Source organism: Suricata suricatta, chromosome 3 (assembly GCF_006229205.1).
Source record: "Suricata suricatta isolate VVHF042 chromosome 3, meerkat_22Aug2017_6uvM2_HiC, whole genome shotgun sequence".
NCBI lineage: Eukaryota > Metazoa > Chordata > Mammalia > Carnivora > Herpestidae > Suricata > Suricata suricatta.
Window position 1 is genome coordinate 175,285,764 of NC_043702.1, and position 12,804 is coordinate 175,298,567.

General features: G+C 56.5%; 1 protein-coding gene across 10 annotated transcripts in view; it reads left to right on the top strand.

Annotated features, from left to right (window-relative positions):
- TPM3 (tropomyosin 3) overlaps nt 1-12,804 on the top strand; it is a 24,277-nt gene that overhangs the window by 5,343 nt on the left and 6,130 nt on the right. The window contains exons 1-9 of one of the 10 annotated variants that reach the window (XM_029936100.1): nt 137-361; nt 6,190-6,323; nt 7,723-7,840; nt 7,952-8,022; nt 9,266-9,341; nt 9,987-10,049; nt 10,226-10,295; nt 11,306-11,384; nt 12,111-12,308. In XM_029936100.1, coding sequence (XP_029791960.1) covers nt 230-361; nt 6,190-6,323; nt 7,723-7,840; nt 7,952-8,022; nt 9,266-9,341; nt 9,987-10,049; nt 10,226-10,295; nt 11,306-11,384; nt 12,111-12,114 — 747 coding nt within the window. In that variant the 5' untranslated portion in view covers nt 137-229 and the 3' untranslated portion in view covers nt 12,115-12,308. Of the gene's footprint in view, nt 1-136; nt 362-6,189; nt 6,324-7,722; nt 7,841-7,951; nt 8,023-8,653; nt 8,730-9,265; nt 9,342-9,986; nt 10,050-10,225; nt 10,296-11,305; nt 12,309-12,804 lie in introns of those variants that run through there. The other 9 variants (XM_029936098.1, XM_029936095.1, XM_029936092.1 and 6 more) reach the window with 9 other exon arrangements.

The following is a 12,804-nucleotide window of genomic DNA, read 5'->3' on the forward strand; positions in this document are numbered from 1 at the left end:
CTGCCCCGCCCCGCTTTGCTGGGCGAGGAAAGGCCCCGCCCGGCGCTCGGGCCGAGGGGCGCCCGCCCCGGGCCTGGCGCGGCAGGGCGCGGCGGTGACGTCACATCCGGGCGGGTGGGCGAGTTCCGGTATTTCAGGGCGGAGCAGGCGGAAGTGGGGGTGAGAAGCTGCTGCAGCGCTGAGCGGAGGAGGCAGGAAGCCGAGAGCGAGCAGGGGCTGGGTGGGCACCATGGCCGGGATCACCACCATCGAGGCGGTGAAGCGCAAGATCCAGGTTCTGCAGCAGCAAGCTGATGACGCAGAGGAGAGGGCCGAGCGCCTGCAGCGGGAAGTGGAGGGGGAAAGGCGGGCTCGGGAGCAGGTACGGAGAGGGCGAGGCGCGCAAGGGGGAGCGGGCGGTGCAGCGGCTGGGACCCCGGATGGGGGCCCTCGTTTCGCGGCGGAGCGCGGGCCGCGGGCGCCGGCTCGCTTGGGGATGAAGTTGGAGCTCGACGGATGGGTGGGGCTCAACGGCGCCTGGACCTGGGGCGGACGAAGGGGGAACTGGGTGCTCGGGTGAGCCGGCTTGACCTTTGAAGGAACTGAGCCTCGCGGGGCCTGGAAAGTGGTCTTCTTCCTCCTCCTATCTCCCCGCTCATTCATTCAGTCCCTCGGAGACCGGCGCGGCTGGGGGAGGGGCTCAGCGGCCTCTCCCTCCCCCACTCCTCGGTGAAGGGCGGGGTGGGGGGGAAATTCGCTCTCGCTAGAGGTTTCCGGCCCAAAGGGTGAGAGTAGGTGGGTGCTGCTCTGGCCTGGGAGGGGCAGGGCCAACTTACTGTGCAAGGGTGGGGGTTGGGGGTGGGAACACCGGAAAGCCCCCGGCCAGGCCTGCTGGCAGCCTTTCCGCTCCCTCCTCCTGCTCAGGAAATGAGGCTGCAGTCGGCCGAGAGGAAGCGCGGTGCCCTCCCTGGAGGAGGTTAAGGCCACAGCCACCGCCTCCCGTCCTCCGGCCTGGGGCTCTTTCCTCTTTGGGGGCTACTGCTAAACCCACTGTTAACCGACGCGAAGCAGCGCAGGAGGAGTTGGTACTTCGCTCGCTCTGTTGGTGCAAACGTGCGAGCCAACAAAAGTCGCCTGGCCCTACCCACGGTGACCTGGAAGGCGGGGACTCCTGCCAGATTCAGGCCTTTCTTGCTGAGGTGTAATCAGTGCGGGTCCAGCCGGTGAAGAACACTTCTTCCAAGCACAGCTGATAAGCCAGTTTGTGTGGCAGAGTCGGATTGAGTGCCAGTTTCTGGTTGGCCTCCGCGGTATGGTTCATGCAGACAAAATAATGGGTTCCAAGGGACCGCTAGCGATGCTTTCCTAGGTACCCACCACGGTGTCTCTTTTTTGAAAAGATAATAAATACTGGTTCAGCTGAAAGTTGGAACCTAAAATGTTGATGAAATGAATGGTGATTCTTCTTGAAACTGCTCTCTGTTTCGAAGGCGTCTAGTAATTCCAGTAAGCCACAAGATTTCCCAGGGCCCAAGGTGCTGGCTGGTGGGTGGAACTGATATTTTTGGATCAGTTTTGGAGAATCTAGAGGCTGGAGAGAAAAGTAACTGTTGCTAAAATTTGAAGACCTAATGAAGGACTTTTGCGGTTTATTGGTATTTCTTCTTCTTCTCTTTCCTGGTGAAAAAAACTTTTCTTTCTGGCTGCTTCTCTGGCGCGTGGCTGAGAATTCCTGTTTTGGGGGGAAAGTGGGAGCAGCTGCCCTCCGGGTTAATACTTAAGGGTTGTTAGAATGCTCCTTCACGTTTATACCTGGGCAAGGAAATGCTGGGGGCTTGACTTCTCTGTCAGAGCATTTCCCCTTTTGTTCATTATATTGGTACTTTTTTTTTTTTAAGTTTATTTTACCTATTTTGAGAGAGAGAGAGCGAGAGCAAGGGGGCAAGGGAGGAGAACAGAGGAGAACAGAGAGAGGGAGAGAGCAAGAATCCCAAGCAGCATCCACACTGTCAGTGCAGAGCTTGAACTCCCCAACCATGAGATCATGACCTGAGCTGAAATCAAGAGTTAGTTGGTTGCCTACTGACTATGCCACCCAGGCACCCCTGTGTAGTAACTTCTGCTTATGGATTCAAGGGAAATGGAGTGTTTGGGTGACTCTTTCTGGCTAGTGACACTTGCTCATCGCCCTTGTTCTGGAGGTGAGGCGCCCTTACAGAAGGCAGGGCGGCTGTTACAGAACTGGCACCGCGTGTTGTGCCTCAGAGTCTTAGGCTCAACTTTCAAGTACCGAGCATCCTGGGGATAGATCTAGGGTGGGTGACATCCCTCCGCCCGGGCCCCTCTCCCCCTAGGTTTCATCTCTGCAGGAAAGTTTGGCTCCATTTTTCCCCTGGTCTTCCCAGGTGACTTGGGTGATAGACTGCAGAGTGAGCAGCTTTGGATATTTCTTCAGTTCTGCCTTCCTCCGTGCCTGCGCAGCTCACGAAGTTGCGGGCCCGTGAGGAAGTCCTCAGATGGGGAAGTAGGTGATGGTTAAACATTGATGAAACCGGTTTCTTTCTGTTCCCCAGCTTGAGGGAGCTTCACCGTTTGACTTTCTGCTCTGGTGAACTTTGAACTCCTGAGGAGGAGACACCCCTGGGGAGGGAGGGGGTGCTTGGGATTCGGGAATGTGGGTTTTGCAGGCTCCTCCCTCCTCTGGGGCTGGAAACTGGGCACTCCCTGAGGCTATCTCGTGCTGTTAGTGGGATTGTCACTTAATTGTTTTCCCGGCTGCTTTGTGTGAACGTTTCACTCTTCGCTGCGAAGCTGCAAGAATCTGGGACCCGTGCTGCTTTTCCGCTTCCAGTTTGGAGGTTGACCTCTCACGTGCGGCGCCGGGTCAGGTGTGCGTTGACCTGGAACCTTCTGTGCAGCTCTTGCTAAAGTTAAACGGGCAGAAACATACTCGGCTGTGCTGTCCAGTTCTTCTGGTAGTGCTGGTAACAACACACAGAACATAAATTTACCTCGTTAGCTGTTTGTAAGTATACGTACAGTTTTCCTTATTTGTTTTTAATACCTCTCTCCTAACTCAGTCTGCTATTTCCCTCCTTTTCTCTGGTCTGAAATATCAAGGAACACTACTGAAGAAGCACGTGCTTTAAAACGGCAGGCCTTGGGGCACCTGGGTGGCTCGGTCGGTTAGGCGGCCGACCTTGGCTCAGGTCGTGATCTCACGGTACACGGGTTCAAGACCCCCGTCGGGCTGTGTGCTGACAGCGCAGAGCCTTCTTGGGATTCTCTTGCTCTCTCGCTCTCCACTTCTCCCCTGTTCATCTGTGCCCTCGCTGTCTCTCAAAATAAATAGAAACAAAGCTTAAAAAAAATAAAGCCGGTTTTTGGCCTTATTCCCCATTTCTAGTCTCTGGAGAGGTTGGAGCGCCTGTTGTGTGGCTCTCCTAGGTGTGGGGCATTCTCGCCCTCCTGCGGTTTGGATTTACCCTCCTGCTGAGGACCTTTGTGTGTCCCTCACTGTAGGGCACCCGCTCCCAGGGCCAGGCTGCCAGGCTGTGGCCCTTTGCTCTGTAGCCTCCACCTTTGTTTACCCGCCCACAGATAGCTCTGCTCCCTGCCTTCCCCCTGCCCCCACCCCCCCCACGTGACTTTAAAGTCCTGAGGACACAGTGTCCCCCGGGTGGAGACACTTGGGGACACGGGGGGCCCCAGAGCGCTCCTTTCCTCACAGGCCCACACCTCCCATTTCCATTTCTGGATTCCTTTGATCAAAATTTCATCTGTGGCTTTTGTCTAAGAAGAGAAGCCCCGGAGTGGCAGAATGCCAGATTGAGGCTAATCCTCCTCTGTCCTTGGCCCTGATTTGCCTCGGAGCACCAGTGCCCCAGCACTTGCCCGCCTTGACGAGGGTGGCGGGCCTGGGGAAGCCCTTGGGTTTGGAGGACGGGAGGGCGTGAGCCGAACTCCTTTCCTGGCTGAAGCTGTGGGCAGCCATCTGCTTGCACGCTCGCTTGCTTTTTCTAAACGTTCCCCTTTGAGAGACAGAATGCGAGCGGGGGAGGGGCAGAGAGAGAGGGAGACACAGAATCTGAAGCAGGTTCCAGGCTCTGAGCGGTCAGCATGCGGAGCCCGGCGTGGGGCTTGAACCCACGAACCGTGAGATCATGACCTGAGCTGAAGTCGGACACTCAACTGCCCGAGCCCCCAGTCGCCCCATGTGGTCAGCCGTCTTCTAATGTGACCGAATTGCTGCTGTGTCCTGCCGCCTCCCTTGGGGGTCTTTCCTTCCCGTTCTTACCCGGGGAAAGACCTCAGTGTATCCTCCAGGCCGCGCAGAGGTGGACGGGCTGAAAGTTGACAACCACATCTGGCCGTGCGAGCCCTAGGGTGATTAGAGCAGCGCAGGGTTTAATGCCCGCCCCCCTTCGGGTTCGCAGAGGGTTGCCCACCGCGCCTTGCAGGACGTGATTGACCCGAAGGACAGGCGTTGCGCTCGGGTCCTGGCTTGAAGGAAGAGTCTTCTCACAGGCATAGCCCTGATCTAGATTCTGCCAACTTCTGTTTCGTGCGAAGAGAACTGATCATCCGCAGGCGGGGCAAAAGGAGAACAGTGACTGGCGTGCCCCCCCGCCCCCGGCGGGGTCTCCGGAGCCGTGGCCGGGGCACCTTGGCAGGTTCTGCTTTTGATACAGAGTGTGCGTGCCCCGGGAGGGCACCGAGATGTGCCTTCTCCTCCCTCTTCCGCCTCTCGAAGAGGTCTGTTGTAAATGCTGATCTGTGGGAGAAACTGCCCGTGCCAGCTTGTTGTCATGGAAACTGGGCACCCCACCCCCATAGCCTGTTGTCTTCTCCATTTGGGTAACTACTGGTGAGCTGGCTGGAGACTCAGATTTTATGAGCTTTCTCCAAATCTGCTTCAATACTTTTTTATAGTCCTCGGCCTCTGAGGGGAGATGGGCTCACTCATCCCTCTGGCCGTGGTTCATAGTCCTTGTCTGAGAGCTTGACCTGTCCTCGTCTCGAGTTGTCGCCTCCTTGAGCTTGGGAGGTGAGGTGTGTCCCGGGACACGTCTGTTTTCCTGGAAGAGACGGGATCTCGGGACCCTGGCGTTTGTGGTGTTTGGACCGGTGCGGTAGAGACACAAATGGGTTCTTAGTAACTTCGAGTTATGTGGACTCGTGACTTGTCTTCTGTGGGTGGTGGTTATATAGCTCCGGACCCTACGGGACTTGGAATCGCCCATATTTGTATTTGGAAATTTTTGTGCCAAACAACCTGTCTGTTAAACAGGATTCTTTTGGGCGGTGTCCCTCCCCAGAGGGGCTGGTGGCCCTGACTGCTGGGAGGAAATCAGGGTAATGGAGTCCAGGCACAGCTTGGACTGGAGAAGGGATCCTGTTAACCGGGCGCTCCGGTACGCGTCCGAACTGGGGAGCAGGCGGAGCCGAGTGGGTCCTTTCGTGGCTCTGATAGCGGCATACTTGCCCCCATCAAAAACGTAGTGACAGGGACAATCATGAGCGGGACCTTTTCTGCCCACTGAGCCACCCAGGCGCCCCTAAAATTCCTTCTTTAAGAAATTCCTTCTTGGGGCGCCTGGATGGCTCAGTCGGTTAGGCGTCCGACTTTGGTTCAGGTCATGATCTCCCCGTTCATGGGTTTGAGCCCCGCGTCGGGCTCTGTGCTGACAGCTCGGAGCCTGGAGCTGCTTCCGATTCTGTGTCTCCCTCTCTCTCTGCCCCTCCCCCACTCATTCTCTCTCCCTCTCTCTCTCTCCCTCCCTCCCTCTCAGAAAAACATTAAAATTAAAAAAAACATACTTTTTTTTTAAGATTAGAAAAAAGAAGTTCCTTCTTAGTTTCCCACTTAATGAGACACTTGAAAGCAGGCTGCAGAGGGGGCGGGGCGCCCGGGCTCAGGCAGAAGGAGCCCTTCACCAGACGCCTTTCCTGACACCAGTGCGCTCAGGAACTGGACCCGAGTCCAGAAAGGAGGCAGCGCTCACTGGCACTGGGCTGGGCAGGGAACTGAGCGTTAAGCCGCCCTTCCTGCGGAGCGCCCGGAAGTCAGCTGGTGGGGACGGGGAGATGGGCGTGTGTGCGCCGTGCCCGCGCCCGCACTGGGACGGGCGCTGCCCGTCGGACCCCGGCTTCTGCGAGGCTCACCCCGATCTCTGTCCTGCTTCTGTCCCTCCTCTCGCCCACACACAGGCCGAGGCTGAGGTGGCCTCCTTGAACCGTAGGATCCAGCTGGTTGAAGAGGAGCTGGACCGGGCCCAGGAGCGCCTGGCCACTGCCCTGCAGAAGCTGGAGGAGGCCGAGAAAGCCGCCGACGAGAGTGAGAGGTGAGTGGGGGAGCCCGCGACACTCAGGGCGAGCGAGGGTTCCCTGGGCTCCTGACCTTTTGTCATTGGTCACACGACAAATTACAGCTTACCCTGTAAGTTGATCTAATGATCGTTACCTAGGGCCACCAGGATGGCCCCCACTTCGTGAATCGTGGCCTTAGTTGTGAGATGGGTCCCTGCAAAGCAGCAGTTCTGCAGGCGCGGCCCGAGCCCGGCAGCACCGGCACTGGGGGGATTCAGACCCGCAGCCCCTCCCCTGAGCCGAGAAGCCGAGACCCTGGAGGTGGAGCCCGGCGGTCAGAGCCAAGTGAGCTGCTTAACCTTGGCCGCGCCGTTACAACCATGGGGGCGAGGGCTGGGGGCCGTGGGGGAGTTAAAGTTTATTTACTTATATTTGACACAGTGAAAGAGAGCATGAGCAGTGGTGGGGACTGGGGACAGAGGACCTGAAGCGGGCTCCGCAGGGACAGCAGAGAGCCCCGTGCGGGTCTTCACTCACAGTGAGAGCGTGACCTGAGCTGAAGGCAGACGCTTTAACCGACTGAGCCACCCAGGCGCTCCCTGGGTGTTGATGGTTTCAGAGTTGACCTGATAATTTTTATGTGTGCCCAGGGTTGAGAACCGAATCGCAGCTCACCTTTGTGGCTGTTGTTGAGAATAGTCCGTGGACTTCTTGCCGCTGTGCGGCGGGCTGGAACAGAGGCGCGTGCTGACGTGCGTTGGGTCACAAATGCCCTGTCTGATGCACGCGGACACCGTGCCGCTGGGCGACGGTGTTGTGTGGCCGCACGCTCGTACTGCAGAGCGGGGTGCAAACTCTAGAAAGTGAGGAAGGCCTGTTACACAACAGGGTAGGGTGTCATTCTGTTGGGGTGTAGGAAAGCGGGGATGACGTTTGTTCGGCTTTATCATCGTAAAACGTTTCTGGAAAGTTTATGAAGAGTTTCCTCTGGTGAGCAGGACTGGAAAGGCTTACTTTGTGCGTGTAAAGCATGCACTTCAGTATCAAGTGTAGGAAGTTATTACCATTTTAATTTTCGTTTATTTATTTATTCACTTATTTTAGAGAGTGACAGTGCAAGTGAGCGAGGGCAGAGGGAGGGCGAGAACGTGCAGAGCCCCCGGGGCTCGAGCTCACCCCCCGGAGACTGTGACGTGAGCCAAAGGTGGACGCTTAACTGACTGCGCCAACCAGGCGCCTCTTAAACGTGTGTTATTTTTATAAGAGAAGATCACTCTTTTTGAAAAGGTTTTAAAGAAAACAAGCTAAGGTGAGGGTGCTGCGGGAGTCCTGGGTGGCAGGCGGCGAGGGCGGGCTGCTGGGGTGCCGGTCAGGGCCCCCCGGGCGGGGCTGGCGGCAGCTCCGCGAGGGCCACGTCTGTCCTGCGTTTGGCAGAGGCATGAAGGTGATTGAGAACCGAGCCCTAAAAGATGAAGAAAAGATGGAACTCCAGGAGATCCAGCTCAAGGAAGCGAAGCACATCGCGGAAGAGGCGGATCGGAAGTACGAAGAGGTGCGCTGCCGTGCCCCTGCCCCTCTCTCCGGGGTCGTCGGGCTTCTGGAAAGAACTGCGGGGGAGGGAAATGGCTTCCTCTAGCTTCAGGGCCGTCCGGGTCTCCTGTAGGTGGCCCGGAAATTGGTGATTATCGAGGGGGACTTGGAGCGCACAGAGGAGCGGGCCGAGCTGGCAGAGTCGTGAGTATCTTGCTCCCCAGACCTCGGCCCCCCGCTCTGTCCCTTCCCCTCTGGCTTGCGCATCAATGTGAGTGAACGGGTGTTCCTTCAACCTTGTTAAACAGAGCCTAGAGAGGGGGCTTCTTTTGGACCCTAAGAATGGCGGTGGGCTCTTACCTCTGTTCACTAGTGACAGGTGACAGATGAGTGTCCTTTATTTCTCGAAGGGGCAGTTTGCAAATTGAGGGGAAATAAAGACTAATGGGCAGATGGCGAGCAGTTAACTGGCAGGGCCTACGGGCTCCTCCCACCGAAGTCCGCCTCTGCCTGTCCTGAGCCTTGGCTCCTTCGTATCGCGTGGCCAGCCCGGCGGGGCGGGGGAGGGCCTGCGGGCCGGGGCAGGCCTGGGGAGCTCCCGTCGGGCACCTTCTGGGCCTTGTTTAACAAAGTCGTGCTGATGCATATATATCTGTGCCTCCTCTCCATCCCCCCCCAGACATGACATACCGCGTCCATGGTGGCGTTTTCTTCCCATTTTTTGAAAAACATTTTTTTTTTCGTTTTGCTGCTTGTTTTCTCGCTGTGTCCTTTTTGACCTTTCTCCCCCCCCCCACAACCTGGCTTGTGCGACCCCCGTGACTGTCACTAACAGCCGCTGCCGGGAGATGGATGAGCAGATCAGACTGATGGACCAGAACCTGAAGTGTCTGAGTGCTGCTGAAGAAAAGGTACTAACCCTTAGACCGCAGCGAGGTTACGCGCAGTGTGGTTCCGTGTGGTTTGGTTTTGGTTTTTGTTTTGCAGCTGCCTCCCCTCCACCGGTCAGTTTGTTGAGTGCTTTCCCATCTCTTCATGGAATGTTCCATTCTTACCCTCTCACTTGGCATTTTTCATCTCTTCTTTCCTAGTTGCTTCTCGCCTCTCCGCAGGGTCTCTCCGTCCCTGGGGTGATTGGGGACTCTGGGTTAGGCACCTGTTGCCACCTCCACCCGAGGTGGCCGTTAGGACTCTGGCCTGTAGTGCTTTCTCTCCAGTGCGGTACCGGCATCCGGCACTCCGAGTCCTAGCCCAGGAGGGCCCGGCGTCCGCCAGGCTCTGCGGTAGAGGGGGGAGGGCTGACCTGGGAACTCCTCTTTTCCCCCATATGCCTTCCAGCTCTCTCTACATATAGGTTCAATTCACGTCTGTGTGTCTCTCTCTCCCTTTTTTTTTTATTCTCTCCTCCCTCCCCTTTCCTCTCCTGCGGTATGTAAAACATTCACAGTAAGTGTTCTGAGCTGGAGGAGGAGCTGAAGAATGTCACCAACAACCTCAAGTCTCTTGAGGCTCAGGCGGAGAAGGTAGGGGCTGGTTGTGACAGTGACAGGCTCTGGGGCCTGGGCCCCCCCAGCCCTGCCCTGATGAGAGACTGGAGAAACCCAGTCCTTGCGTAGTCTGGTGAGACGTCCTCGCCGGCCACATTCTGGGGCTAATGGCCACGCGCTTTCATTGCTTTAGTTCAGACCACTTTGTGGTCTCAGGCTTGGGGGTCATGTTCTCCTCAGGCTGATGCCGCTGTGCCAAATAGCAGTAATCACGGGCCCCGAGAAGTTCTCCAGCAGCCCAATGGGGAGACAGCGGGCTCCTGGGCTCACGGGACTGTTGGAACCACAGCCACGCGGCCTGGGGGGGGGGCGCCGCGCCTCCTCGTTAAGCAGGAGGAAGGAAAAAGCCTCCTTGGGTTCATTTGACTAAGATCAAAGCTTAGGTCCATTTAAAAAATGACTAATTCAGAGGATTCTAATTGGAGGGTATCAAGGCCCCGAGGACGTTAACTTGTGGATCTTAAGGATCTTTTGCTCTTTTCTCGTGGGCCAGCCAGCACACTGAAATCCGAAATCCCGAGAGCCTGCTCCCTGGAAGAGGGAGTGTGGTGGCAGGCGGGGTGGCAGGCTCGTCTCTGAGCGACTGCAGCTCTGAACCTCGCATTCTGACTTCTGTTCCAGTACTCACAAAAGGAAGACAAATATGAGGAAGAGATCAAGATTCTTACGGATAAACTCAAGGAGGTGAGCTAGGGCTCCCAGGGGAGGGGTCCTTATCTACAGGTGCATGAGGCACCAATTCGGACTCAGACCAGCTGGCTTTGGTTCGGAATGAAGGGTGTACAAGTAGAAGGTGGGGGAGACAGAGCACCTCTGCATCTCGCTCGCTTCTGATTCGTCGGGTGCCGCACCTCCCCCAGGCGGAGACCCGTGCCGAGTTTGCCGAGAGGTCGGTGGCCAAGCTGGAGAAGACGATCGATGACTTGGAAGGTAGGGGCCTGGGAGCGGGACCCGAGAGCCACAGGAGGACCTTGCCCACTGACCGCTCTCCTCCTTCCCTGGGCACCAAAAAGAGTTGGTGGCGACCCGGCGCCCGTCTCGTGCCCTGTCCTGTGCCACAGCTAGGTGAAATGGGTCAGCACCTAGAATTGGGTTTTTACATATACAACCTCTCCCTTTCAGTAAGACTTTACCTAGTATTCTGGAACTTAGATCCTTCTCTTGGAGGAGACTGGCAATGGCTGCCTTTACCTTCGATTTGGAGTCTGAGACGGTGGTCTCTGGGGTGAAAGGGGAGCCATACGCGGAGGGGACAGTGAGAGCATTGTTGCGCCACGACCACACTCAGCCGTCCTGTTCATCGCTTCGGTGGTGGAGGGCCTCGGCAGGAGACGCGGCTGTGGGGCGTCCGTGTCTCGGCCCTGGACAGTCCGGGGGGCTTTCTCAGTGGGCTTTGGCCCCACATTTCGGCAGCTGTGCGCACTCTAACGAGGGACAGTGTGCGCTGAGAACTCTGGCAGCACTGCCCAGGGGTGCTCTGGGTGGCATGTGGTTCTCGTACCCGGGGAGAGTTTGGGGCAGGGCAGCCTGGAGAGCCGAGGGGCCCAGAGTTCTGGTCTTGCTTGGTAGATAGAGAAGTGTCTGAATATTCAAGTGTGCTCTCCCCTTTCTCTGTTTTCATCTACTTAAGTGTTATCCCTGCTGGGAACTGGATGAACTGGGTGGGGAGTGGTATCCACCTGTGGCTTTCAGGAGCAGGATGTCTAGTCACGTGCCCGGGCCGCGTTCTCCACCCTGACTGCAGTGGCCTGGGGGTGGCAAGAAAGCCCGGTGGTCGGGTGGGCAGCCCGCCCATGGACACCAAGAGTGGATTCCTCCTAACTCGTGCTGAGACCCACACTCACACTTTTCCTAATTTCTGATGATTCCCTCTCTTCGTTTATTTCTGATACCTTTCACTCTGTCCCCTGGGTCTCCCCTGTGTTCCCGTGCCTGTCCAGATGAGCTCTATGCCCAGAAACTGAAGTACAAGGCCATTAGCGAGGAGCTGGACCACGCCCTCAATGACATGACCTCTATGTAACTATCTGACCCCAGAGCGGGGCTGGGACTTGGCTCGTGGGTGGTTGGGGGTCCAGGCTGTGCTCCGTGTGCTTTGTTTTATCCTCCAGAAACGGGTCTTCTCACCATCTTTAAAATATTGGTGCTGGTTACTTGTTGGCAGAAGCTGGGGTGGTGTTTGATATTGAACGGGTTGTAGTGTAGCACCCTGATTTTTTTTTTAAGTATATTTTTTATTTATAGTCCCTTCATTATAACCATGGTTTTTCTATTTGCTTCTCAAATTTAGTCTTCCCAGAGGGGACGCTGCTGAAGGTAGAATTACATCATCATATAGCTAAGAAAGTGGGGCCCGGAGAGCCAGCGACTTGGGCCCTAACGTTGATTACGTGGCAGAATCTCATCTCCTGTGTGTGTTTGTGTCCTGATATTGAACTTCAGGAGAAACACCCATAATCTCAAATTCTCAAAAAAAATAAGCCGAGACCCAGAGCAAGCCAGGCAGTAAAAAGCACCAAAAAGAGTTGTTGGGGATTTGATCCGTTTGCTGTGGAGCCCTGATCCTCGGTGCTAATACACCTCCTGTGTCTTTCCCACTAACGCTGAGAAGAAGCCAGGAGACTCCGGCTGTGGCGTCTGGCTGGCTTTTCTCCTTCCTACTGCCTTCTCTTCCCTTTTCTCCCGAGTTGCTGTGTGACTGACGCTAGTCCTTCTTACCTGGAGTCTCCTTACTTTTTCATACAGATAACGGTCACCGTTTCTGCCCTGTTCTGGATCTGCCCCCTTTCCTCGGGGAACCCAACGCCCCTCTCGCTCTGGATTCCATTTGGGTCGGCCTGGCTGGTCCCCAAGGTGTTAGGATGTGGGGGGGGGCACAAGGCAACTCATGTATTCTTCCAACCCCCCCAAATTAAAGCGTTAAGCTGCAGAAGCCACCTGCCACCCTGCATTTGTGTCACTGACAGAGCTGCTGTGCCCCCGAGGAGGAACCTTGGGGGTGTGCTGTGGGGGACAGCTGCTGTGGGCTCTGCCTCCTCTGACTTACATAATCCAAGCCACTTTTGTGTGTGTCTGTTTTTCTTGATATTTAAGCTCCAGTGTTCGGACCTGTTGGAGGAGGTGGGGGGGCGGGGGGCGCACGAGTGTTAGCGCAGGCAGCGGGAGGTCGTCCAGGTCCTTCACCTGGAGGCTCCTGAGTCCAGCTGCCTGGAAGGCTCCTGCCCTCTCGAGTTAGTCCGCCCTGCAGTGGGGCCCGAGTGCCTCCTGACACGCACTCTTGGCCTTTTTTCAGTGGTTCATTCACATGGCGCGTCTTTGGAACATCTGATGGCCTCGGATGTAGTACCGCCAAACCTGACTTACTAGGTCATCCCAGGTCACACAAATCCATACATTTAAACCTTTCTAACGTGTTTGAGGCACCCTACCGTTTGCCTGC